This window comes from Microchirus variegatus, assembly GCF_963457635.1.
Source record: "Microchirus variegatus genome assembly, chromosome: 3".
NCBI lineage: Eukaryota > Metazoa > Chordata > Actinopteri > Pleuronectiformes > Soleidae > Microchirus > Microchirus variegatus.
This window is the reverse complement of record NC_139804.1, coordinates 11,853,502-11,878,018: the sequence shown is the minus strand read 5'-3', so window position 1 is coordinate 11,878,018 and position 24,517 is coordinate 11,853,502. Positions and strand designations below refer to the sequence as shown.

Here is a 24,517-nt window from a genome sequence, read left to right as displayed (position 1 = left end):
CAGTGCCTCTTTATTTTTTTTTCCTGCACTCACTCCAAAATGCATATTTACATGGCATGCCACATCAATACAGGAGGTGACTATGGACACAATCGATTAACACGTAGAATCTGCTCTGGGAGTTACAGTGCAGGGGAGTTTGTCCCCATGTACAACTGACCAAGAGATAACAGAAATAAAGAAACACTATTATAACCAGGCCAGTCATAGAAAAGGTTTTTTTCTCAAAATGGACTGCTTCAAAGACTTAAAAAGCAATAAATGTCCAGTCGACGTCTGCCGACCTTTTCACATTGGCCATGAAGAGCCATCGATGGTGATCGTCACACTCCGCAAAAATAGGAGCAGTTGTTCAAATTTAGGATGGACTGCAGGCGCTGACGATCACACATTTTGTGAAAGAAGGTCAGGAAATTTACAGTTTCATTCATCGCTGGTCAACTCCATTAAATGTCCAGTCTCCAGTCATTTCAGATGCCTCAACAATCTAAGTCTTCTAAAATAGTGTCCTTGTTCAATGTAAGAATCCACAAGCGCCATGTCCTTATGAGAGACAAAAAGAAAAAAAAGAAAAGAGGAGTGGACTCCAGCGGCTCCGAAAGAGGGGGAGGAGTTAAATACATATAAAAAAAACACACACATACAACTCTGTATGCAAGTTTTTGTGTGATAAAAAAATAACAAAACAAAAAAGAATGTTGTCTTCTAAGAGATCCTTTGAAAAAAAGTCTGCACTCAGTATTTCCTCTGTTTAGATAGACACTCTGTTGCATCACCATACACGCACACGCTCACACATACAAACTTTTGCTCACTTACACATACACACACACAAACCTTCGCTCACTTACACATACACACACTTTCGCTCACACATACACACAAAACCAATTACACATGCGACGTGGATTCTGATTAATGGACTGGCCACATTAGATCAGCCCCCTCCTCTTCTTATAGTCCTCCAGGTTGAGGGACCTGCGGGGGGCGCCGTCCTTCACAGGCAGTGCATTGGAGCTCACAGACAAAGACTTTGCCTCTGCACAAAACACAAAATCAGTACATACAAATTACTATAATTGACAGTGTGTTCACATCGAACATGTATAAATCTGTCGCGTGACTAAATTACATACAAAGTCAATAACAAAATTACAGTTGGGGTTTGTGGTTGCCCGCAGTTTTACGACACGTCTACTTCTAGTTACCAAAGATCTTCAGCCAAGGTTGATGGTGAAAGGAAAATTAATGCTCCTCTGCTCTTCTAGCGAAAGTAAGTGGGATTCCAGAAATCACCACAGGTACAAATAGCACAAAAACAATCCTGTACAACAAAGTATTACTTCCCATCATACTGTATATTCATATCAATAAACAACAAGAGACATCATCTCACCTGCATTGGGAACCTGTAGGTCGATCTTAACGTCAAAATCATGGACTTTAAACAAGTCCTCTGAGAGGTCAGTGGTTGGTTTGGGGACATCTTTATCTTTTGAGTTTGGTTGTCCCTTTAAGAAATAGACAAAAAAAACATGATATTTAACCTCTTTAAGGGAAAGCTAATAATTTATTTTCTGTGGTAATAGTTCCGTTCAAACCTTTCCTTCAGCAAAACAAGTCATTTTCAACTTTATACTTTAACATTTTAAAATAAACCACCTTATGCATTTTTGTTTTTCTCCTGTGAACTCAGCTATCCATTAGTTGGTTCCCTTGCTGATGTGAGGTACACAACCTTTCAAACCGTGTATTTTGTGCTGTAGCTTCCCAATGTATAATTATTGAAATAATTGTATTTGTTTAGGGTAGGGGTGTCAAATTATAGTGTTAACTGCGATTTATTAATTACAGTCATATTTAGTGCGTTTTATAATTGCGTTAATCTAATTTTTAATCTCTAACTTTACCGTTTCTGTATGCAAGCTGTTTTTTTATCAGCACCTTAGTGCTGAAATGCACTGATGCGCCTGCTGATGCACTTAGGTGGAGGTCTTGCATTCAGATTTCCCCAGGGAGCCGACCGGTCACTTTCCACCTTTTTGATCAATAAATAAAATAAAATATATATTGACTTTCACAATAACAATAAGTGCATGAAGGGAATGTTAGACAAACCGTGAGGGAAAATAATTGTAGTGTGGCACGAAATTTTCTGTGGTCAGTATGACCGTGCATGGCCGAAATATGTAAGCCAATAATAATCATCATCATATTTGTTTGCCTTTTTTGTAATTAATATGAAAACATCCTATGGAGGGAATCATTTAAGATTTAATTTTCAAACCATCCTCCAGCAAAAAGGTAACAAAATCCAATTTGAAATGCATTAACAGAAATGAATTTTTATTTTCAAATTGTAGCTGCATTTTTGACCCATAAATAAAATTAATAATCAATATTTCAAAATGCATTTTCATTTTCAACTTCAAGACTGCTTATTCTGTGCCTTAATTAACAGAAAAAGCAAACAGAGAAATGCTTTTTCGTTTTCATGCTCTCCGTAAAAGAACGTCACTCGCCTTCTTCTTCCAAGCGTGCCGAGCATAGATATATAAAGGGTAGATGTCTTACAGCTGAGTTTCGTCACAGGTAGAAAAGTCATACACAACTGTAGATCAGTTAAAACTACTTAAAGGTGAAGTAAGTAGTTTATAGTGCCATCTAGAGGAGAGGCTGAAATTTACAACAAAGAACTGCTCCACTGTTCACCCCCTCCCTTCCCTGAGCGCTACGGTATCCTCAGCCGGTCAAATGTCGACCTCATCGTCTTTCTCCGCGTCAGCAGATGAGGTTCGTGAGGCGAGGGAGAGGGCGAGCTACCACGGCTGTAGCAGACGAAGCGGAGAGAGTGGAGGCGGGAACTCCGCTACAAGTAAAGCGACGCTTGATTTGTTCTCTCGCGTTTGTCCTTACAGGCTCCAGTAGAAACATGGCGTCTCGCTGCTAACAGTGGCAATGCAACCGCGGCTCGCGACCATGTTATTTTACATGACTTTTCGAAACACTACGAAAATGAAACACAAACTATTATACAGCGACTAGACAATGCAGGGGCACATAATATGTATAAAAAAGTGGATTTTGGGTAAATAAATAAATACTACACAGTGTCCCTTTAACAATCCAAAAAACGTGGGTTAATCTCCAACAATTACCGGGTGAAAAGTCTAAAATCTCAATATGTAAGGAGTCTGGTGTGTTTAGGGACAGCACCGCTGATTGGGACCGGCTGCATAGACGCTGCAGCTGTGTGTGGTTGTGTCACACGGAGTCTGTGCTCCTGAACACTCAGACACAAGGATCGAGCCAAACAATAATGCCGAACTGTAGATCAGTTAAAACTACTTTAACAATCCTAAAATGTGGGTTAATCTCAGACAATTACCAGGGAAATGTCTGACATCTCAATATTTAACAGAGAAGTCTATCCGCGATGGTCCTCCACTCGTTTGAGTGGGTGCATAACAGAGCCAGAGAAAGGTGAGTGGCCAGTGACGTCACTATCCTGCGCCCATCCGTATTGCTTACTCATTTGAATTTTGGGACACTTTTTGAGGAGAGCATTAAAACAGAAAAGCATTTCTCTGTTTGCTTTGTCTTTTAATTGAGGCACAGAATGAGCAGTTTAGAAGTTGAAAATGAAAATGCATTTTGAAATATTGATTAGTAATTTTATTTGACTCAAAAAATGCAGCTACATTTTGAAAATGAAAAAGCATTTCTGTTAATGCATTTTAATTTGCAATATGTCCCACATCTGCTTACATAACCTCCAGCTGATGAGGACGCTGTCAGATCAGCAACTTTCATCTTCAGTTCCCCATTTATGACAGGTGGGATTCAAACATTGCGCACTTGTGTGGGTGGATTATGAATTTAAAGAGGGTGGTGGGCCCATGAAATTCTCTAAAACAGGAGTTTGGATGTGAAGCTGCTGGAGATCAAGGCATGTGTGATTTTCCCCCAGCCCCCCAGGGGGCAGGAGCTGTCCAGGTGAAATGGTTCTGTCTTCTTTATAAACATCTCTGCCTTTTTCATATTTTAGGGAACAAACTGTTATCTGACGCAGAGGAAAGTTGTGTTGTATTGTAAGTTGAATTGCTCAGAAAAGTGTTTTAGATGTTAACTTACAGCACTTTAAATGGACCTGATGTTGGAATTAGGTTACATTACAGATCATAATTAATTAATCGCTATAATTTTTTAATTTATAGACAGCACTAGTTTAGGGGTTTCACAGGTGTATGGCTGGTGTTTTTTGTTTTGTTTTATGCACTTTGTCAGAAATTAAACAGAGACGGCCTCCAAATGAGTTTGTAGTCTGAACCTGGCTTCTTTTACTCAACAATGCAGATCGCGTGTCCACCACCATTTGCAAAAAAACAGGTAAGAGTCTGACAAGCTATAAGAGCATTTCATTTTGTAAAATTGAAAATATGCCACAGGTAAACATATAGCACAGTGGATGTTGCAACTTTGCATTTTCGCCAGAAAAGGACTTAGATTTAGCATCATAGATTCATAAAAAAACACCATAAAAATTCATATGAAAAGAGTGAATATGTAAGAGTTTTTACAGTGAGAGAACAGGGAGAGTGGTGATTTACCAGTTTGTTCAGGTCAGCACTCGCAGGATCTTGTTCTGACCCAGAGCCGTACTTCTGGTTGAGATGAGCGAGAATAGCTGCGTGGACTGATGGATCTCTGGCCTACACAACGAGCAGGAGCAAAACACCCAGTTAGGGGAACAGATAGAGATCCAAATCAAGCACATTTGTTTATAATGTACATTTAACAATGGAGTTTAAAACAATCTTACATTTGACACCATCGTGGGTTTGCACTGTCTTCGAGTGAAAGGGTCCATTTGCTGGTTTTTGGCGTTTTGTCCTTCAGCCTGGATAAAAACAGGGACACAAAATGTGTTTCAACAGAAAAGTGGCTCGGACAGTGTTCTTCCTATACAGTCAACAAGTGACGGCATGAAAACCACATATGCGGTTATAATTACTATTGAATGTTTTACTTGTGCAATAAAATGTTGCTCTAAAACAAGATAGCAAGGTTTAATACTTTCAACAAGGGCTGCAACAGTTATTCTATTAATCAATTACAAAATGAATCATCATCTATTTTGATAATCGACTAATCGATTTGTGTTATTTCAATAATTCAACAAGTTCAGTGACTTTTCAGCTTCTACAATGGGAATATTTCCTGGCTTCGATCATCATTTTTCAACATTTTCTAGACCAATCAATTAATTGATTAATCGAGAAAAAAGTCATTTGACAGTAGGGATGCACCGAAATGAAAATTGTTGGCCGAAACCGAAAATCAGGAAACACTTGGCCGAAAACTGAAACACAAAAGAAATTATGCCAATTCTGTACCATTGCTTTTTTTTGTTTTAAATCTATTATTATTATTATCTAATTATAGTATATTATATTATATTATATTATAGTGGGCTCCTCATCTGGTGCAGACAGACTGTGCACCGCTCCTGCACTTTTTCTTCTCCTGTGCTGTGCGCTTCTCCGTCTCCAGTCGGGCTCTCCGTATCCAACGCAGAGTGGATAATTTCTCTACATGCAGCTTTGTCTCCACATCCAAATAATCATCTTTATGACGAGGATTGAGTAGTCACGATAAAGTGCAGGGGATCCGAGTAGATCTTCGTAAAACGTGGTTACAGACTCTTAAGAGCAGAGCGCGCTTTTCATTGTTTTCACTCCATGGTCCATCTCAACCTCTTTGTGTAGAAGACACTTTAGTGCTGCAGTTAAGAGAATAACAGATGCATCAGATGAACTGATCTCTTTAGTTAACTGTTCAAAGGAGGCGAGAAGAAAGAGAATGTTCTCTTGTGTGAAGTGAATGTTGCAGGGAGTCCATAATCTGTGCTGTTTGTAGACAAGTTTCACTTTTGCGCAGAGACTTTCCAGCATTTAATAGGTGCTGTTCCACCGTGTACTCACGTCTTGTTGGAATCGTTATTGTTGTTCCAAACAGACCTTGGACAGACTCTAGGAGGGTACAGACAGGTGCGCGCTGGCCGCAGTTCTTGCATAAGTCATCACAACATCATGGTTTTGTTTTGGTGATAAAAGTCTTTCCGAATTTTCGGTGCATCCCTAGTTGACAGCTTAATCGATGAAAATAATAACTTGTTGCTAGTTAATCAAATTTGAAATACTTCCATCAATAACCTCCATCATCCATGAACAGTTTTATTTATATATAATTTTTCCACATTTCAATCTTAGTAAAACTTATCACAGTGAACTGAGCAGATAGTATAGACAAAAGCACTTACCACAAGAGCTTTCTCAGATTCAACGATATTCCAGCTTCTGTTCCTCTGGTTAATGTAGCTGCATTGTAAAATATTTAAAAAAAATGAAAGTCCCTCTATTCAATTTAATTGTACATAATGTGGAAGCATATGTTAAATCCAGAAAGTATTACATGTTAATATAATGTCATAGAGGAGTTGCTGATGTACCTGATAGCAGAGATGTTCTTGGTCCTCTGTCTGTCAAGGGCTTCTGCTCTTTCCTCAAGTTCGTTCAGCTCATCCTGGATCACTTTCACTTTATCACCGTCTCCATTCTCTTCTGCCATTGCCTTGATTCAAAAGGCAAGAAAAAGAGAGTCAGAGTCTGACAGACAAAAACATTTGGAGTAACGGATGATATTAAACATCACATTTTCAAGCGCTTTTACTTTACCTTATCTTTCAGTAACTGCGTTTTCTTCATGGCATAATTTGGTGGAGCTTTTCGGAATCTGTCCTTTTCTTTAACAATCTGTAGAAAGTAAAACAGAATCTTATGGTCCCTCTGTCAATGAGGAAACCAGTGAGGAGACATATCAAGAAACTTGACTTACATCCTCTATGTCTTTGTCGTTGAACTTGTAGTTCAGAGCTTCTTTGATGGACTGCTCCTTTTTGGTGATTTCGTCAAGAGTTGGTACTTGCATCGAAGCAACAATCATCTGCAAAGAAGACAAAGGATTTGTCTCTTGAGATAAGACAAGATAAACTTTATTCATCCCTCAAAGGGGAAATTCACTATATACATGATATACATTCTTGCTTAATCATTCCCCTCTTTTTAAATGCACTTACTGCCTCTTTCCACTTCATGAACTCGCTTTCTGTAAATTCCTGATTCGATACAAATTCAAGCCTGAAAACCCTTGTGTCGCCCCCGTGCCTGAGGAAGATACACAACAGGAGTAATAATATAAGAGCAGGTCCCCATGACTCTCTTTAAAATAAATATAGAATTTGTAACGACATTCCTACCTTAATTGTAATCCCTTGTTTGTTCGTGTCGTACCAAGCTGGTAAACTTTTGCTGTCTCCACCACATCCATAATTTCAGCAACCTTTCAACAACAAAAACTTTATTAAAAGGCGATTTATGTAAGAAATGTATCACATTAAGACATAAAATAGCCAGTGTACCAGATATTACAAAGGCATGTAAAATTAAAATACTGGCTTTGTAGTTAAAAATGATGCAGTCAATAGAAAATTTGCATAATAGACTGTCATTTATGTTGTGGTATGGTCCGCAACAGAAATGATAACAGCGAGTAGCACTTCAACACATTGGATGCCAGCAGAGCGGGCAAGCTGTGTGTTTGCTCACAATCCCAGACCTAATAAGTCCCAAAACCCCTCCCTCCGTCTGCAGTGGAGTATATACAGGATTGAAAGCAGAAGAAGCTGATATGACAGAGAGTGTCAGACATGCTGGTGAGACTCTGCTCTTCAGCCAAGCTCAGCCAAGACTCCATTTTCTCTTGATCACTTTATCAGTAGATAATTAATGTATATTGTTTTTACAAATTGTCGTTATTGCCTCGTCTTCTCCATTCATTGTGTGATAATGAAAAAAAAAACAGAGCCACTTTCACTTTCAATCTATGTGGATTTGAGTAACCAATTTTAAATGGTAAAGTTGGTCGTTGTACACACTTTACAACTAAAAGAGACATTACTTGACTCTTTACCAGAAGACAAACTCACCCTGTAAACTGGTTTACTGCTGCTGTTCCCAATCCCTATTCTCACAAAGCAACCAGTCACTGTCTTAGCAAAGAAGGGCATGTGGCACCAACGCTCCAGCTTGTTTCTGGATAGGCGGACCCTGTTGAGTTCATCTGGTAGTGAAACGGGCTGTGACTTCGGTGGAGTCTCCTCTTTCCTGTGAGCATAAACACACAGTGTTAAAGCAGAGGAAGAACTCATGGTGAGTAAATAAATAATGACACTTACTCATCGTCATCATACGACGATGAGCGCGAACTTCGGTCGCTTTTGACGGATGACTTGTCATCGTCTTCCTCTTCCTCCTCCTCGTCGTCAGAGTAAACTTCACTCGTCTTGAGGGGCAGACGTTTGGCCAGAAGCTCGGCTGCTCACCAAAGACACCAAGTGTCAGGATTTAGAATTTGAACGATACAATCAAGTCACAAACAAAAAAGATATATACAGGAAAAGAAAAACACCCACCTGTTTTGTTTTTCTTTTTCTCACGTTCAGCTTTGAGTTCTTCCATGGCCTGGGACTTTTTGTCAGGCTTTTCGTCACGTTTTGATCGTCTCTCCTTGTTGTGTGACGTGACCTTAAGAAGAAAGCACATTTCAATAATCATGTACAGAAATGTGAACACATTGGTGTGTTTGTCTTATTCTATAAGTCCAATATATTTTTGAATACCCATGAATCTGGACTTACTGCTTGTATGTCTTGAACCTGAGATAGCTTCCTTTTTTCTTGCTCTTCCTCCTGTTTCTTTTTCTTCTCCTCTTTTTCTTTCTTCTTTGCCGTCTTCAGCTTTTTCTTAATTTCAAACCTGTCAACACACAGCACGTAGTCGGAAATGAGTAAACAGTGAGCTCACAAACAGCAGTATGAGAATCTCAGACTCTAGTTTTGAGAACTGGGATGAGATCAAATCAATGGTTCACTTTGAAATCAATGAATTTACCCATTTCTATTAAGGATGATGTTGCTACTCACCGTCTCTTTAGCACCTCTCTTTTCTCAATTCTGTTGAACAGCTCTTGTTCTCTCTCCTTCTCGGTCATCTGCTCCAGACGAGCTCTGTCCTCTGCGTCTCCCATCAAGTCGTCATCGTAACCGTCTTTAAACACCTCGTCCTCAGATGAGTCCGAGTCTGAGCTGGAGGACGAACTGTTGCTCTCTGAATCAGACACCTCGCCTGGGAAAGAGCAATTCATTTACACAAACAGGAATAAATAAGCTGACTGGAGATTTAACCAATAACATTGCTTCTTTCCATTGTGAACTCTCTACACCATCTTTCCTGATTACACAAAACTTTTGGCAGTAAAGAATACACCCAGAGAAAATTAAAGGAGCCATATGATCATTAAATGTCTACAGCCGTCATAAACTGGAAAATACCTGGAAAAATGGGTTTGGACATTTCCCCCTAAAGACAGTTTGTGATACAGTTTTTTCTCTCCATCTAGAGAATCATATTTTTTTGATAAACTTGAAACACGCACTGCATTTTGATCAAATTTCCTGAACTACCCCCCTAGTTTTTCAATCACCTTTTGGAAAAGTATCATGATTTAAAACGCTCTATTTATCATTTGTCCACAAACGGTCAGTCCAGGCTTATATCGGGTGTGACGGTAGCTCAGTGTCCAAACCCATTTTTACAGGTATTTTCCAGGGTTTATGACCAAGGCTGTAGACCTTGAACCATCAAATGGCTCCCTTAATGTTCTGTGTGTATTCTTCACTGATAAAAATGTTGCATTATCTTTCAACACAAAAGGTTGTGGGTACGATTTCCGGCTCCGTTACTCTACATGCCGATGTGTTCTTGGGCAAGAGACTTAACCCCATGTTGCTCCTGAAGGCCTTGCTGGCAGCATGTGAATGGGTATGAAAGATGTGTGATAGAAAATAAGCGGCACAAAGATGCGCTGTATGAAAGTGTGAGTGAATGAGTATGAAAGGGTGGAAAAACTAGTTTAAGTAGTTTAAAGCAGCTTTGAGTGGTCATCAAGACTGGAAAAGCACTATATAAATATAGGGTTGGATACCAAACATCTGTTATTTTATGGTACTGACCGAAATGCTTTGATAGTACCGAGTGAAGGCATGTCAACATATGCCTTGTTTTTCATTCCCAAGTTTCAGTACCTAGGAGTTAATCACAAAGATCAAGATCTGATAATGCTGCCGGTGATTGGCTGTAACGTTACAGGCGGTTATGGCGTGCAGGAAGAATACAATGCCGCAGTAAAAGTAAAAAGGTTTGCATTAAAAGGGTTTTAGGAATCAATTATCATATTATTAAATGGAGGATTGATTATAATTGATTAATCGATCTTTTTTGGACACAGCCAAATGTTTGTTTACTAAAATTAAAGTTAAATTTGTTTATTTTTCTATGTAAAAAAAACTGCATTGAGTGTAAAAATGCCAAAGCTGAAAAATAAAAAGTCAGGATGGATTTGTACCATAATGTGTAATGTCATTTTCTTTTATTAGAACTGATATTATAAAACTGGTACCGAAAAAAGTATCTTTCAGGAACCAGTATCGAAATGAAGGTATCTGTATTGGTACCAGTATCGAATATTTTTGATTGATGCCCAGCCCTATATAAATACAGACCTCTTACCATATAGGAAATTTGTGTGTAGGGCTCCCAGTGTCAGTAAAATAAAAGGTACCAATAAATAAAGGCATATCAATAACAACATCAATAAGCTAGGCAAATCAAAAAAGGACACAAAATATCTAACACTGTACAACAGAATATAAATTATGTATACATGTTTTCTTTAAATGTGTAAACATAGGGAATATAAACAAACTATAAACACTATCATATATGAATGTCAGTAAATATTTATAGGGAACATTTGTGTCAGCAACTAAGCTGCTGCTCTGACATAAAGGGGATGATCGAGTGAGTCACCTCATCCCAGCTGTCTAAAATACCTGAGGACATGTTAGTCTGCGACTTGGGTCATCTGCATTTCAGGTCAAGTCATTCTGATTTATTTACGCTTTCTGACAGACTCATGAACATGAGATGTGTTGGTTTGCTGCCACAGCCCCCACCATCATGAGTTAAGCACGTGACTGATGCACTGTCCACATACCCTCTTCAGGTGCAGAGCTTTCTGCTGAGCTGTCGCCATCAGAGCTGCCAGATGCTGTTGCTTTATTAACTTTCTTCTTTGAGGTGTTTTTCTTCTCAGACCCTTTTCCTGGTTTAACCTTCTTTTTGCCTTTGGTGCCACCCACAGTCCACTAGACAAAGACAAGAAAAGAAAGTTGTGTGATATTCAGACATGCTTGACTGACAACCAGTAGCATAAGATACTGGTGATAGGCCCCAGTGCGAATATTTTTTGTGCCCTCCAACCCCACCCTAAACACAAGTGCATGCGTGTGCACACTGCACACACACAGCCACTCGAGAGAACTGCCATTGTCACCATGTAGGCTAAAATTACAGGTGACACTCATCCTGCAAACCAGTCTTTGAGCACCGTGGACAGCGGCCGAAGCTCAGATTTAAAACAGGCTCTGAATGTAAGGAGTTGGTCGGGGAAACCGGAGGATAAATCCCTGCTGTAGTGGTCCGCAAGGAGTCTGGACCCTGGTGCAACTGCATCGATTGCACCGCCGATACTTATGCCACTGCTAACAACATTCTGACTAGAGTTGTCAAGATACCAAAATGAGCAACCCCGGTACGATACCAGACAAAGTATCACGGTTCCGGGTAGTATCACGATACCACAGCCTTTTTATTATTATTATTATTATTATTATCATTATTATTATGAACGGCAATGTATTTGTACAAGTTATAAATGCTTATTAATTACTTATAATGTCGTTTGGTGCATGATAAACATAATACTAGTGTAGTAAGAATTAGACTAAATGGCTTTAGTTCATAACTGGGTCAACAAGCGTACATGAACTAAAGCATATCAGCAATAAATAATCTAATAATCAACTTTGGATAACAAATCCACTGTCTTTAAAAAAAATCTATTTGACAATAATTCTTCTTCTCCAGCATAATAAACCATAGAGGACCAGGGTTTCCCCCAGAAAACCTGCTAACCCTGGTGGTAGGACCTCTCGGGCAGCACACCGGCAGCCCACGGCGTTTTTGTAAAAAAAAAAAAAATTTAAATGATGACTATTATGTGTTATTGTAAGACATTTATTAACAATACTATTACACCAACTATAGAGTCTTACAAAAAGACACACTCTTGAAATTAAATAAATCTTGAATTTTTTTCACTTACGTTAAACAATAATTAAGTAATTGGCCGGTGAATCTTAAAACAAGCCATGCAATGGTAACATTTAAAAGTAAAATAAAGGAACATAAATAAAAAATTGGTAGTGCCCCCTCGTCTGCCTCATCTGGTGCAGACAAACAGCCCTTTTATTTCTGCGCACCGCCCCTGCGCTGTTCTCTTCTCCCTCTCCTGCGCAGTTCGTCGCTCCTGCGTCTCCAAGCAGTCTCTTCATCCAAAGCAGACTGGAAAATTTCTCCACGTGTTTTATCCCCGCATAAAAATTATGATCTTTATGACGAGGATCGAGTACAGTCGCGATGAAGTGCAGGTGATCCGAGTAGATCTGAGGGAAACATGGACTCTTAAAAGCAGGGTGCACTTTTCATCGTTTTTAATCCGTGGTCTCAATCTGCTTTAGCGCTGAAATTAAGGGAATAACAGATGCATCAGATGAGCTGATCTCTTTAGTTAACTGCTCAAAGAGAGAGAATGTTCTCTGGTGTGAAGTGAATGCCACAGAGAGATCATAATCTGCTCTGCATGCAGCCAAGTTTCGTTTTTGTGCAAAGAGGCTTTCCAGCGTTTAACAGGTGCTGTTCCACAGTGAACTCGCTGTGTTAACGGCCGCCGAATTATCGGTACATCCCTAAATATAACATCTTTGTTGACAAGAACAATGTAACCATAATAATGACGCACTTTCAATCGGCACCTGGACAAGCATGCGCTGCGCCGATTACATGGGGGAGCATGCGCCCTCGTTTCCGTGGTGTAAAAAAAATCGATTTAAAATAAAAAAACAATCAACGCTAAGCCTGGTGGAAGGGCAAGTAAAGCGTTAAGGCCCGCCGGACTTATAATACAATGGGGGAAACCCTGAGGACAAAATACAATAAACAGGTACCGACTCCCTGTGAAAAATATATTTTTATGCATTTTTTATGTACTTTATACTGTGACATATTTAAACTCTTATGGTTCATATTGTTTCTGCAATTCCAATAGGCACAGTACCAAAATAACCAGCTCTGGGCATCCCATTTCCCAGCACCATTTCCTTGGGGTACCAGAGTAAAATGGTACAGCCAGGGTGGAGCTAGACCGGCTCCATCAACAATGGTCAGCTGATTGGACAACAGAAAAACAACACCCCCTTGCAGTCGGTGTAAATATCCCATGGCAGTCAAGGAAAACTGTTTATTCTCATACAAAGCTAGGTGCCTTGTTGAGACAAACATCCCCAAACCCAGGTGCCTTGTTTGATGTCAGTACACCAGCCCATACCCTACCTACAAAGGAAAGGTACTGTTCTCAGTAGAAACGGAAGCCTGACCCAGGACCATACCATGATGGAAACACAGCATTTGTTTTAACCCTTTAAACACACACCTAGACACCTTTTTGTGTTATTGACTTTTCTTTTTAGCATATCTTTTTCATTTTTTCATGCATATTGCTAGGTTGTGTATTTTTGGGTGCTTTTAAAAATTGTCATGTGAATTTTTTTTTAGTCCATTCTAAACAACTGTGACAAAAATACTCACGTTAACACACCTTTGCACCAAAGTGTGCTCATTGAAACCCATTAAAATCAATATTATTGATCCTGCTCAAATATAAAGTAAAAAACATGAATCATCTAATTTTTTCACATCATTTGAAGCAAAAGGCTTTAAATGACACATTTCCATCAAGATTACGTCATTTTTCTTTTTTTGGCACATGGAGAAAAAAAATGCTTTTTCTGATCGAGGGCACTTCCACTAAACCCCGCCCCCCCTCTCCACATAATGTCTGAGGCAGAAATTTTGTGTGGGTGTGTGAGTACATGTGTGTGGGCATGTGTGCATGTGAGTGTGCGTGTGTGCACATGCACGTGCCTTTAACGTGCACAGTGCATTTTCAGTGTGACAATGCGTAAAAGCGCAGGTGGCTTTCAAGTGGCACCTTTTCCATGCCCTCCTTTCATGTAATTTTTTTTTTCAAACTTTCAAAGCACCAAAACTTCAAAGTAAAGTCTCCAAAGCACCCCAACATCTAAATTGTGGGGTCCCCACAGCTTTCGAAATATCCATAACGCAGGCGATTTCCCAGCACATGAAATGTACAGCAAAAATTAGAGCCAAAACAAACCCCGATCTGTGCACCTGTGCACCGCGCTGCAATGATCACAGGTATACAGGTGATGAGGTGTCTGTGCAGAGCTAAGGAGCATAGCTGGACTTTGCATGTCAAACCACACACAATGAAGCATCACAGCGGCACTGCGGTGGCGCTAAACATGGTCATTGAAGACGAGCACACAGAGCGCAATGCGTTCCATCAGCTTTGTCACCGACACAGCCGATGAAGAGTACTTCCCGGGGGCTTTCCCATGTCCCACCAACTCCACTGACTCTTCTGACTTTGGGGAAGAGGTGACACTAGCGGACCTTTTATGGAAATCCAAAAACGGAGCGATCTGGGCACCCACAAACACCCTGATGCTCCAGTTCAAGCCTCCAGACTCAGGACTAACTCCAGAACCTCCCCGCTATGCCGTGGCCATTGTTAGTGAGCTGATTGACACTTTTTATTTATTTTTCACCACGGAGATCACAAAACTTATCATGGAATGAACCAAACTGCATGGGAGAAGGACAGTGCCCAAGTGGAAGGACCTCGATAACCACCACCGTGCAGGCTTAGTTTGGACTCCTTCTGTTGGCATCTATTGGTCAGCTGGTGCGCTGCAGAAACAAAACCAAGGACAGAGAGGGTCGTATTGGACATGACGGAGGGGCTGGGAGGGTGACTGTGACTATTGATCATTTATTTTCCTCATTTGGGCTGGCAGAGTAGCTGCTGCGACGAAAGATCACCATCTTTGGCACAATGCGTAAAAACTGACCAGAGCTTCCCCCTCAGCGCCAGAGGCTCCTCCATCTCTCCATTTACTCACACCCTGCTGTCCTACACTCCGAAGCAGGACAAAAATCTCCTCCTGCTCAGCAACAAACACCGGGAGCCGGAGATCAACAACAGAAAAAAAAGAGGCCCAGAAGCCCCAGATCATTCTGATTATAACCTCTGCAAAGGAGAGGATACCAAGGATGGAAGTTCTTCATTAAAGCACAAAAACATTTTTTTTTTTAATTTGGTATCTATAATGAGGTCTAATGTTGGTCTAAGAAATAAGAAAATAAAAAAACTAAAATACATATGTACACAATTTGTATAGCTTGTATTTGTATGAGCACACATTGGTGCTATAGGTGTGTTAACTGAATATTTTATGAAATCTAACATTATAAAATAATAGTAATGCAAAAGAAAAAAGATCCAGTTTACATGAATTATATTGAAAATATTTCATTTTTTGTCTTTTTTAGATCATAAAATGAGGTGCATCATGACTAAGCTGGCAATTTAGGGGTAAAAAAACATATTAATACTTGATATGTATGGAAAGAACAGATGTTGGTCTAAAACCTAAAAAAAAAAATCAAAAATATAAATGTATAATTTTTTTTATAGCTGTGTACTTTATGAGCACCATTTGGTGCTCTGGGTGTGTTAACGTGATTTTATGAGAAAAACTGACATAACAGAAAAAATAAGAATTACATTTTTTTTTTGCTAATCTTTCACATATACCAGGCTGCAATTATCCAAACAAAAAAAATCCAGTTTGCAAGAATTTTATTGAAAATGATTCATTTTTTGTGTTTTTTAGATCTTAAAATAAGGTGCATCATGACTAAAACAGGCAATTTAAGGGTTAAAAATAAAAAATATATATTAATATTTGATATAAATGGAGAGAAGAGATGTTGGTCTAAAATCTAAAAAAAATAAAAAAATAAAAAAATAAAAAATACAGATGTATACTATTTTTTATAGCTGTGTACTTTATGAGCACCATTTGGTGTGCTAGGTGTGTTAACGTGAGTATTTTAGGCCATTTGACAATACAAAAAAAATAATAATGCAAAAAAAAAAATTTCTGCTAATCTTTCACATATACCAGGCTGCAATAATCCAAACAATAAAATTCCAGTTTCCATGAAGTATATTGAAAATATTTAATTTTTTGTGATTTTTAGATCATTAAATCAAGGGGCATCATGAATAAACCTGGAAATTTAAGGGTTAAAAATGAAAAATATATATTAATATTTAATATGGATGGAAAGAGGAGCTGTGGTCTAAAACCTAAAAAAAAAAAAAGGCAAAAATACAGATGTATACTATTTTTATAGATGTGTACTTTCATGCGCACCATTTGGTGCTCTGGGTGTGTTAACGTAACTTTTTTAAAGGCGCATTTAAGGGTTAAACATGTTCTAAAACCAGAACTATCGCAAATACCATGACGGTCATACCTCATCATCACTGTCTGATGTCTCAGAGTCTGTAGAAGCAGCAGGTTTGCTGACCGGCTCTTCCTGCTCACCCGAATCAACCCTCTTCCTCTTTGCCAGCGACAAAAGCTCCTGGAAAAAAGAACACAGTTTAATAGTTTGGTTATTAGCTTTGCTTATATTCTTCATGATCTTTCAGTGTGAATACATCCAAACCACTTGTAGAATGCCCTGGGAGGTGTCACAAATTATATTTCAAAACCAAGTGGCCAACTTTGCAATATACATATAGCAGAACATCACACATGCAACTGATATACTGGGACAACAAGGATGCATCCATGCTAAGCTTTCCTTATTTGCATCACAAACAAAAATAGTAAAAATATAATTTTGTTCTAAGCAGGTTACATGATTCTGGTGGATTCTGGGATGTTTGTCCCAATACATGAAACACAGAGAGACCGACAGTCATTTTGAGACCAATGTAATTGATATGCGGAAAGTTGTTTACTGCTGTTGCTAGGCACGTGTCCGTGTGTGTGCGTGCATTCATTGCAGCCGCTGCTGTTAATTGATCTAATGTGTTTTACTATAAGACGAATGTGCGTGTGTCAAAATAGCAACAATCATTCAAGCACGATGATGAGCACCCACCAGCAAAAACATAAATCGCCGCCCTGCCGTTTGAAGCCAGGACATCCTTCTCACCTCAGTGCCATCCCCTGCTGGCAACTCCTAACCACTTAGGACACCTCTGGAGGTCTCTTAAATATCTGGGAGAGTAGCAGTGATTCTTAAGCCCAATTTATACTTCTGCGTAAAGTGCTCTGCGTAGCTACGCAGAGTCCTCTGCGTCGACGCAGAACCTGTCGAAGAGCCTCTGCGTCGTCTCCGGGTGCACGGAATATTTTTTAAGTGTCCGTCACTCCGTCAAGGGACTACGGAGACGGCAAGAGCTGCGATTGGTCCTCAGGACAGGCCGAGCTAAGCTGCTCTGTGCCGGCTCTCAGTGCGCTCCGGGCGTCCTGACAGAGGCGTAGCTGATCCCCGCCGATAACGCCGCTGCCAAACTATAAATACGTCATATCTTAACACACACAGCACATGTTTAGACTCTAAATGGCCAATTTCTCGCCTCAAATTATCTTAAAACTGCGTTCCGTCACACAGAAAAGTGAGAAACGGCCACTGTTTCAACAACAACAGTCTTTCTCTCTCTTTCTTTCTCGGACGCCATTGCTCACTGTAGCCAGAAGCACAACAACCTTGCGCAGCGACCCCTACTGATCGGGCGGGAAATTGCAGCGAGTGTCCGTCACCACGACGCAGAAGTATAAATGCTCGAGGCGTCTCCGTGGTGACGCAGACGGATAACGCATACGCAGTCGGAGAAGTATAATGTGGCCTTTAGACTTAAGAAAGTTGATAAATAGCTTTTATTCTTAAGTTTGAGAGTAGGACTAAATTTCACTAATTCTCAGGACTTAAGTGTAAAATGGCACTCTGAGACGCTTGATAAATACAGCCCCAGAATTTTAATTCAGAATGAAAACTGGGCCATAGATGGTAAGCACATTTCATTAAACTTAATTAAAATGCCACAGCCTGTTTTTTATATATAGACATTAAGAGAATTAATCATTATGCAAGTACTTTTACTTTAAATACTTAAAGTACATTTAAAAATCAGGTACCTTTTACTTTTACTTAAGTAAGGTTGTCATTTTGGTACTTCTACTTTTACTAGTACATTGTAAATATTTAGTAAATTAAAGTAAATATTTCTCTGGTTATTTGTACTTTTACTTAAGTACTGAGATTCAGTACTTCCTCCACCACTGTTCGGAACACTATTCCCACTGAGAGAAGTGTAAATTACGATATCACGAGCATGCCAGAAACAAAAGGGATTGAGGGAAGCAAAAACAAAACACCACAATATGCCTCACCAATAATATTGCGATCGAGATGGTCTGACTGATGGAGCACACAGATATTAAGCAGGGATTTGTGAAGTTGCTCCAACTTTGGGAGTTCCTTCATCAGGAACACCCCTCCACTACAACTGGGATTGTAGTTTCTCCCAGGCCTCTGAGAGTCAATCCAGAGGATACTCTTCAATTATTAAACAGCACTTAATCCAATCTGGAGCCAGAACTCCATAAAGAGGCGGTACTAGGCCTTACGATTCTGGAAATAATGTGAATAACAATTTTTTGACTTAATTTCTTCACAAATCAAAATGTTTATTGCACTCAACAAAAGATTAGACACATTCAATTAGGAATTCAAGTAAAGTGCCAAACAGTGGGATTTCTTTAGGCCCTGCATAATGGGCTTATTGTTATTATTGTCGTGGCTTAAGTGACATAATAGCTCGACTTGTGACTTCATAAACCAAGAAAATGTGTGATGTCATCAGACAGCCGTGCAAAGATTGGTCAGAGTGCTGTCAGAAGAACAGGAACAATAATCAAACCAAACAATGCCTAACTGTAGATCAGTTAAAAAAGACTTACTGAAACCGTGGAAAGACTTCAATATTTAACAAGTGTCTAAATATCTCATTTAACAGAGGAGTCTGGTGTATTTTGCGACAGCACTGCTGAAAGCCTGTGGATGCAAGCGGCGAGTCGAATGCGAACCTATTTCCAGCACAAGCTTGGGTTAGGTGATTGTGCGATTCTTGTCGGGACCACCTGAGCATTCATTACCATCCATTTGTTTCTCCTTAGCACACACTTTCTCCTATGTTATGTGCCACACTCAGCGCTGCGGCTGTAAACTCCTAACTGCAGATGGACTTCCGCCTCCACTGAATGACAAGGTGTAAAGGCGTTTCATATGTTCAGAGAAGGCAGCGACAAGGCTGCATTTGAGGTACGAAACTCCAACAGGAAAATTTATTTGGATTCTGCTATGAAATACTGTTGCAATTTAGAAATGAGATCACGAGTAGTTGTGAAACAAGATCGCAATTTATCTTGCAGCCCTAGGTGGTACACTACCTTCAAACACATTCATGAGATGATGTAGGAAGGAGGGAGGAGTATACTTATGTCACTCAGTGACACATAAGAAGTAAGCTAAACAATAAACACACCAACAGCAGTTTTACAGTGCCCTTGTCTATATCAGTATGAAATGTGCTGTTGCAATTGAAACTACTGTTCAATGCTCAGTTTTCCATTGTAATAACTGGCCTTTTATAAACATAATCACTTCCAACGTGGTTTTCTATTAACCTCTTCTTCCCTGCTCTAAAATTACATGCCCAAACGAAATAGCACAGTTTTTCACAGAAAACCAGGGCCCGTATTTATCAAGCGTCTTAGAATTACACCTAAGAACCCTGCTAAGAGTAGACTTATGAGTAAAAAGATTCTTCGCTGAAAGCTGCACTTAAAAGTTAGTTATCAAGCGTCTTACTCACACTTTCAGCGAAGTGTAGGACTTAATCTTAAGTGTCACTCTCAGAGCTGAATTACGACAGTACTATGTGCCGTAAACGGAATTTTAGGTGACGTCACTTCCGTGTCCATAGAAATGACCAATCACGAAAGGGTATCCCTTGTCTAAGAATAAAGAAATATCGCCGATTCCGCAGGTGCTCCCGGATATTACCGAGCACCCACGGAGATTGTCGAGCACTCACATGTGCCAGCCTACGCTCGTCATTGATTTATTAATGACCACTACCTATCAACGGGTTGCATTGTAATGTCGGAAAACCTATCTGTGGTGCACAATGGACCAAGGCTGAACCACCACAAGACATTGTAAAAGAATAACAACCTGGAACTAATAGCGCACCAGTTTATAAGACGCACCACTACCAGAGGAAACACATTCCTCACCAATTAAAAATAATGGTGAGTGACAAAACAACAAATTAATTAAATATGTGTTATAGCCTACTGTGGTACTATGTTTTTAAAGGATGTGTCGGGGTGGTTTTGAATTGTGGATTTGGTCCATGATTTGCGTTTATTTGAGCCTTTTTGCTGTAGTTTTGGTGGTTATGATTAATTATTTCCTGGTGTGTGTAGTTTTCAACACTTTAGATTTAACCCATATTTGTGTCATTAAAGACAGTTATGATCACTGACGGTATCATTAATATCAGCGTTTGATTAATTATTGAGTGAAGTTGCAGTTCGGTTGGTAGGCTGTTATTACCTTAAACCTATAGACGGTTACGGTAGCTACGCTGTTCAATCCAGGCTGTGGTGCTGGGTTGTAGATTTTGTTTTTCCTTTTTTATTTTTTCTTCATCTGAGTCTTTTGCGTTAGGGTTGCATAATTCACATTACAATCCTCGTATGCAACACCAGTGTGTAGACTGTTTTTGTGAAAGAGATCGTGTCTGTGTGTGTGCGTGCGTTCATTGCGGCCGCTGCTGTTAATTGATCTAATTTATTTTACTATGAGACAAATGTGCGCGTGTCAAAATAGCAACAATCATGCAAGCACGATGGTGAGAACCCACCAGCGAAAACATAAATCGGCGCCCCTGACGTTTGATCAGCTGCTCGTCATATAACAAAGCCAGGACATCCTTCTCACCTCAGTGCCACCTCAGTGCTGCTGGCAACTCCTAACCACTTAAGACACCTCTGGAGGTCTCTTAAATATCTGGGAGAGTAGGAGTGATTCTTAAGGCCACATTATACTTCTCCGACTGCGTATGCGTTATCCGTCTGCGTCACCACGGAGACGCCTCGAGCCTTTATACTTCTGTGTCGTGGTGATGGACACGCGCTGCAATTTCACGCCCGATCAGTAGGGGTCGCTGCGCAAGGTTGTTGTGCTTCTGGCTACAGTGAGCAATGGCGTCGAGAGAAAGACTGTTGTTGTTGAAACAGTAGCCGTTTCTCACTTTTCTGTGTCACGGAACGCAGTTTTAAGATCATCTGAGGCGAGAAATTGGCCATTTAGAGTCTAAACATGTGTTGTGTATGTTAAGATATGACGTATTTATAGTTTGGCAGCGGCGTTATCGGCGGGGATCAGCTCCGCCTCTGTGGGCGGTCGGGTGCCCACTGTGAGCCGGCACAGAGCAGCTTAGCTCGGCCTGTCCTGAGGACCAATCACAGCTCTTGCTGTCTCCGTTGTCCCCTGACGGAGTGACGGACACTTAAAAAATATTTTGTGCAGTCGGAGACTACGTAGAGGCTCGACAGGCTCTGCGTCGACGCAGAGTCTCTGCGTAACCTACACAGAGCACTTTACGCAGAAGTATAAATTGGGCTTTAGACTTAAGAAAGTTGATGAATAGCTTTTATTCTTAAGTTTGAGAGTAGGACTAAATTTCACAAATTCTCAGGACTTAAGTGTAAAATGGCACTCTAAGACGCTTGATAAATACGGCCCCAGATACTGAAATAATGGCATACAATAAATATTGAAAATTAAAAAATACTACATTTTGGGACCTTGCAGTCGGAATTGTCATTTGTTTATCCCAAGTCTAAAGAATGTCCAAAGTAGGCTGGGCTATACGAAGTGTCAGTTTATTGCACATCATGTTTTACATAGTTTTGAATAGCCACTGCATGTATACCTGTGTTTGTTGGCTTGTTGTTGCAAAATCTGCTGTAATTGTATATATATATACCGTGAAACCGTTCGAATTTTGAAAAATACCATGATATATATTTTAGTGAACATGGTACTTTATTTAGTTCTGCAGGTGATGCACAGCTTACTGGGTACAATGCTACTCCCGCAGAGGGGGGAAAAACATAGCCGAGCAACCATATTCAGCGTAACAGACTCCCTCTCACACACTTAGTGATTCGCTCTCTGACGTCACACACATTCACGCACAGTACACTAACTTCCATATACCACACACCACACATAAACAGCCCCACACACACCAGGCTTTGCCTGTAACATCATGGACCAGACACCCCAGAGATTCATTCACTTCCACGAGGGGAACAAAAAAGTCAACAGTCGGCAGAAGAGTTGGTGAAGATGCCCATACCACGAATAGTACATGATAACTTGTTCAGGACTCGAAAAAGATGGGACTTGGACTGGACTTGGCTTTGGTGTTACTTGGACTTGGACTCGACTTGCCCTTCTCTGTCTTTACTTGGGACTGCGTCGACGCAGAGCCTGTCGGAGAGCCTCTGCGTCGTCTCCGACTGCACAGAATATTTTTTAAGTGTCCGTCACTCCGTCAAGGGACAACGGAGATGGCAAGGGCTGCGATCCTCAGGACAGGCCGAGCTATCGCTGCTCTGTGCCGGCCACTGTGCGCACCGAGCATCCACAGAGGCGCCGACAGCTGATCACCGCCGACAACGTCGCTGCCAAACTATAAATACGTCATATCTTAATACACAAACCACACGTTTAGACTCTAAATGGCCAATTTCTAGCCTCAAATTATCTTAAAACTGCGTTCTGTGATACAGAAAAGTGAGAAACGGCCACAGTTTCAACAGACAACAGTCTTTCTCTCTCGGATGCCATTGCTCACTGTAACCAAAGGCCCAACAACCTTGCATAGCGACCCCTATTGATCGGGCGGGAAATTGCAGTGTGTGTCCGTCACCACGACGGAGAAGTATGAAGGCTCGAGGGGCCTCCGTGGTTACGCAGTTGGATAACGCATTACACAGTCGGAGAAGTATAATGTGGCCTTAAGTTTGTGTCAGTTTCACCTTTCCCTGCGGGGGCAGTGTTATGGTTGTAGCCATTGTAGCAATACTACATGTTACCTCATCCCACAAACCCAAAGACGCTGCCAACTACTAATAACCATGGCAACGGCACTCAGACCCCTTCCGCTTCTCTGAAATCACTGGTGTGGGAATAGTTCGCGTTCCCCATGATTTTTGTCGTTATACGCGTCCAGCATAGCACAGGACATCTCCTCATGCATCATAAGGACTTAGACATACGAAAACAACTCTGTCAACACAGACAACTCTTCTGTCCTCATTTGGAGCAAAACTTCCTCAAAAATGGCCGAGCTATCTGTGCTAAAAGAGAGAAAAATGTTGAGAATAGAATCGAGATGGCCACCCGAGCAGCAGTGTTGTGACAGTCCAGTCCATGACACGGTAGAGACTGTTCTCCTAGACTAGTTCTCCAGTCAACCCTACTGAGCTTGTTTGACAACAGCAACAGTGGCGCTCACTGACGTCATTGAGGATATAAGGTTCTTCGAGCTAAATCAAGTGCAGCTGCACTGCAGCTTTAGTTTGTGTAAACATGTCCCATCCTCGTTTGGTCTCACAGCTAACAAACATTATCCACTAAACATCCGTTTACTCCATAGCGTGTAAAATGCATGTGGCGCGATATGTCCATGTCAACATTAAACTGCATGACTTCTAGCATCTCTCCAACATAACCTTACCGTTAGCGCACGTTAGCTACCCAGTGCTACCACACTGTTATGGTGAGCTACACCAAAAACACGTAACTCGATGCGGAGGATCTCACGCAAATGATCGAGAAACCCCACAAATAAACAGTCTGTGGTAGAAAATTACGGGTTTCACCAGAAACGGACGCGGGAAATGTGACTAAAATGGGCCTCTGCTCTCAGCGAGGCCAAACACAACGCAGTCAGTTAGCGTAGGTTAGCTTCACCTCAAACTAGCAGCATCTCAGGACGCTAACACTTGGAACCAAAATGTAAAAAAGCAAAAACAACCCGCACGTACCTGGTCTAAATTGTCATCGCTGGCACTGTCTTCAGAGTCCGAGTCAATCACGACTCGACCTTTCCGCTTCTTTACATTCACCATGATTAGCTGCGGGGCTAACCTGCTAGCTACCTCTGTGTCGTCTGAATGTTTGAAGCT

General features: G+C 40.6%; 1 protein-coding gene across 1 annotated transcript; it reads right to left on the bottom strand.

The window, feature by feature from the left end:
- Positions 1-12: 12 nt before the first annotated feature.
- rtf1 (RTF1 homolog, Paf1/RNA polymerase II complex component) lies at positions 13-24,517 on the bottom strand. Its single transcript, XM_083887187.1, has 18 exons — positions 24,377-24,517; positions 16,707-16,817; positions 11,176-11,326; positions 9,044-9,245; positions 8,759-8,876; positions 8,534-8,645; positions 8,297-8,435; positions 8,048-8,225; positions 7,319-7,401; positions 7,139-7,226; positions 6,898-7,005; positions 6,738-6,815; positions 6,512-6,633; positions 6,323-6,380; positions 4,823-4,900; positions 4,611-4,712; positions 1,397-1,511; positions 13-1,039 (listed from the first exon to the last, which is right to left on the bottom strand). The coding sequence occupies exons 1-18, from the start codon at positions 24,458-24,460 to the stop codon at positions 933-935; spliced, it is 2,034 nt and encodes a 677-aa protein (XP_083743313.1). The 5' UTR covers positions 24,461-24,517; the 3' UTR covers positions 13-932.

Excerpts from the sequence above, each read along its gene's own strand:
- rtf1 (XM_083887187.1), bottom strand. The coding sequence starts at position 24,460 with ATGGTGAATGTAAAGAAGCGGAAAGGTCGAGTCGTGATTGACTCGGAC. Across the intron at positions 16,818-24,376 it reads GCGATGACAATTTAGACCAG|GAGCTTTTGTCGCTGGCAAA; the intron begins GTACGTGCGGGT and ends TCTTTTTTCCAG. Across the intron at positions 7,227-7,318 it reads AACAAGGGATTACAATTAAG|GCACGGGGGCGACACAAGGG; the intron begins GTAGGAATGTCG and ends TATCTTCCTCAG.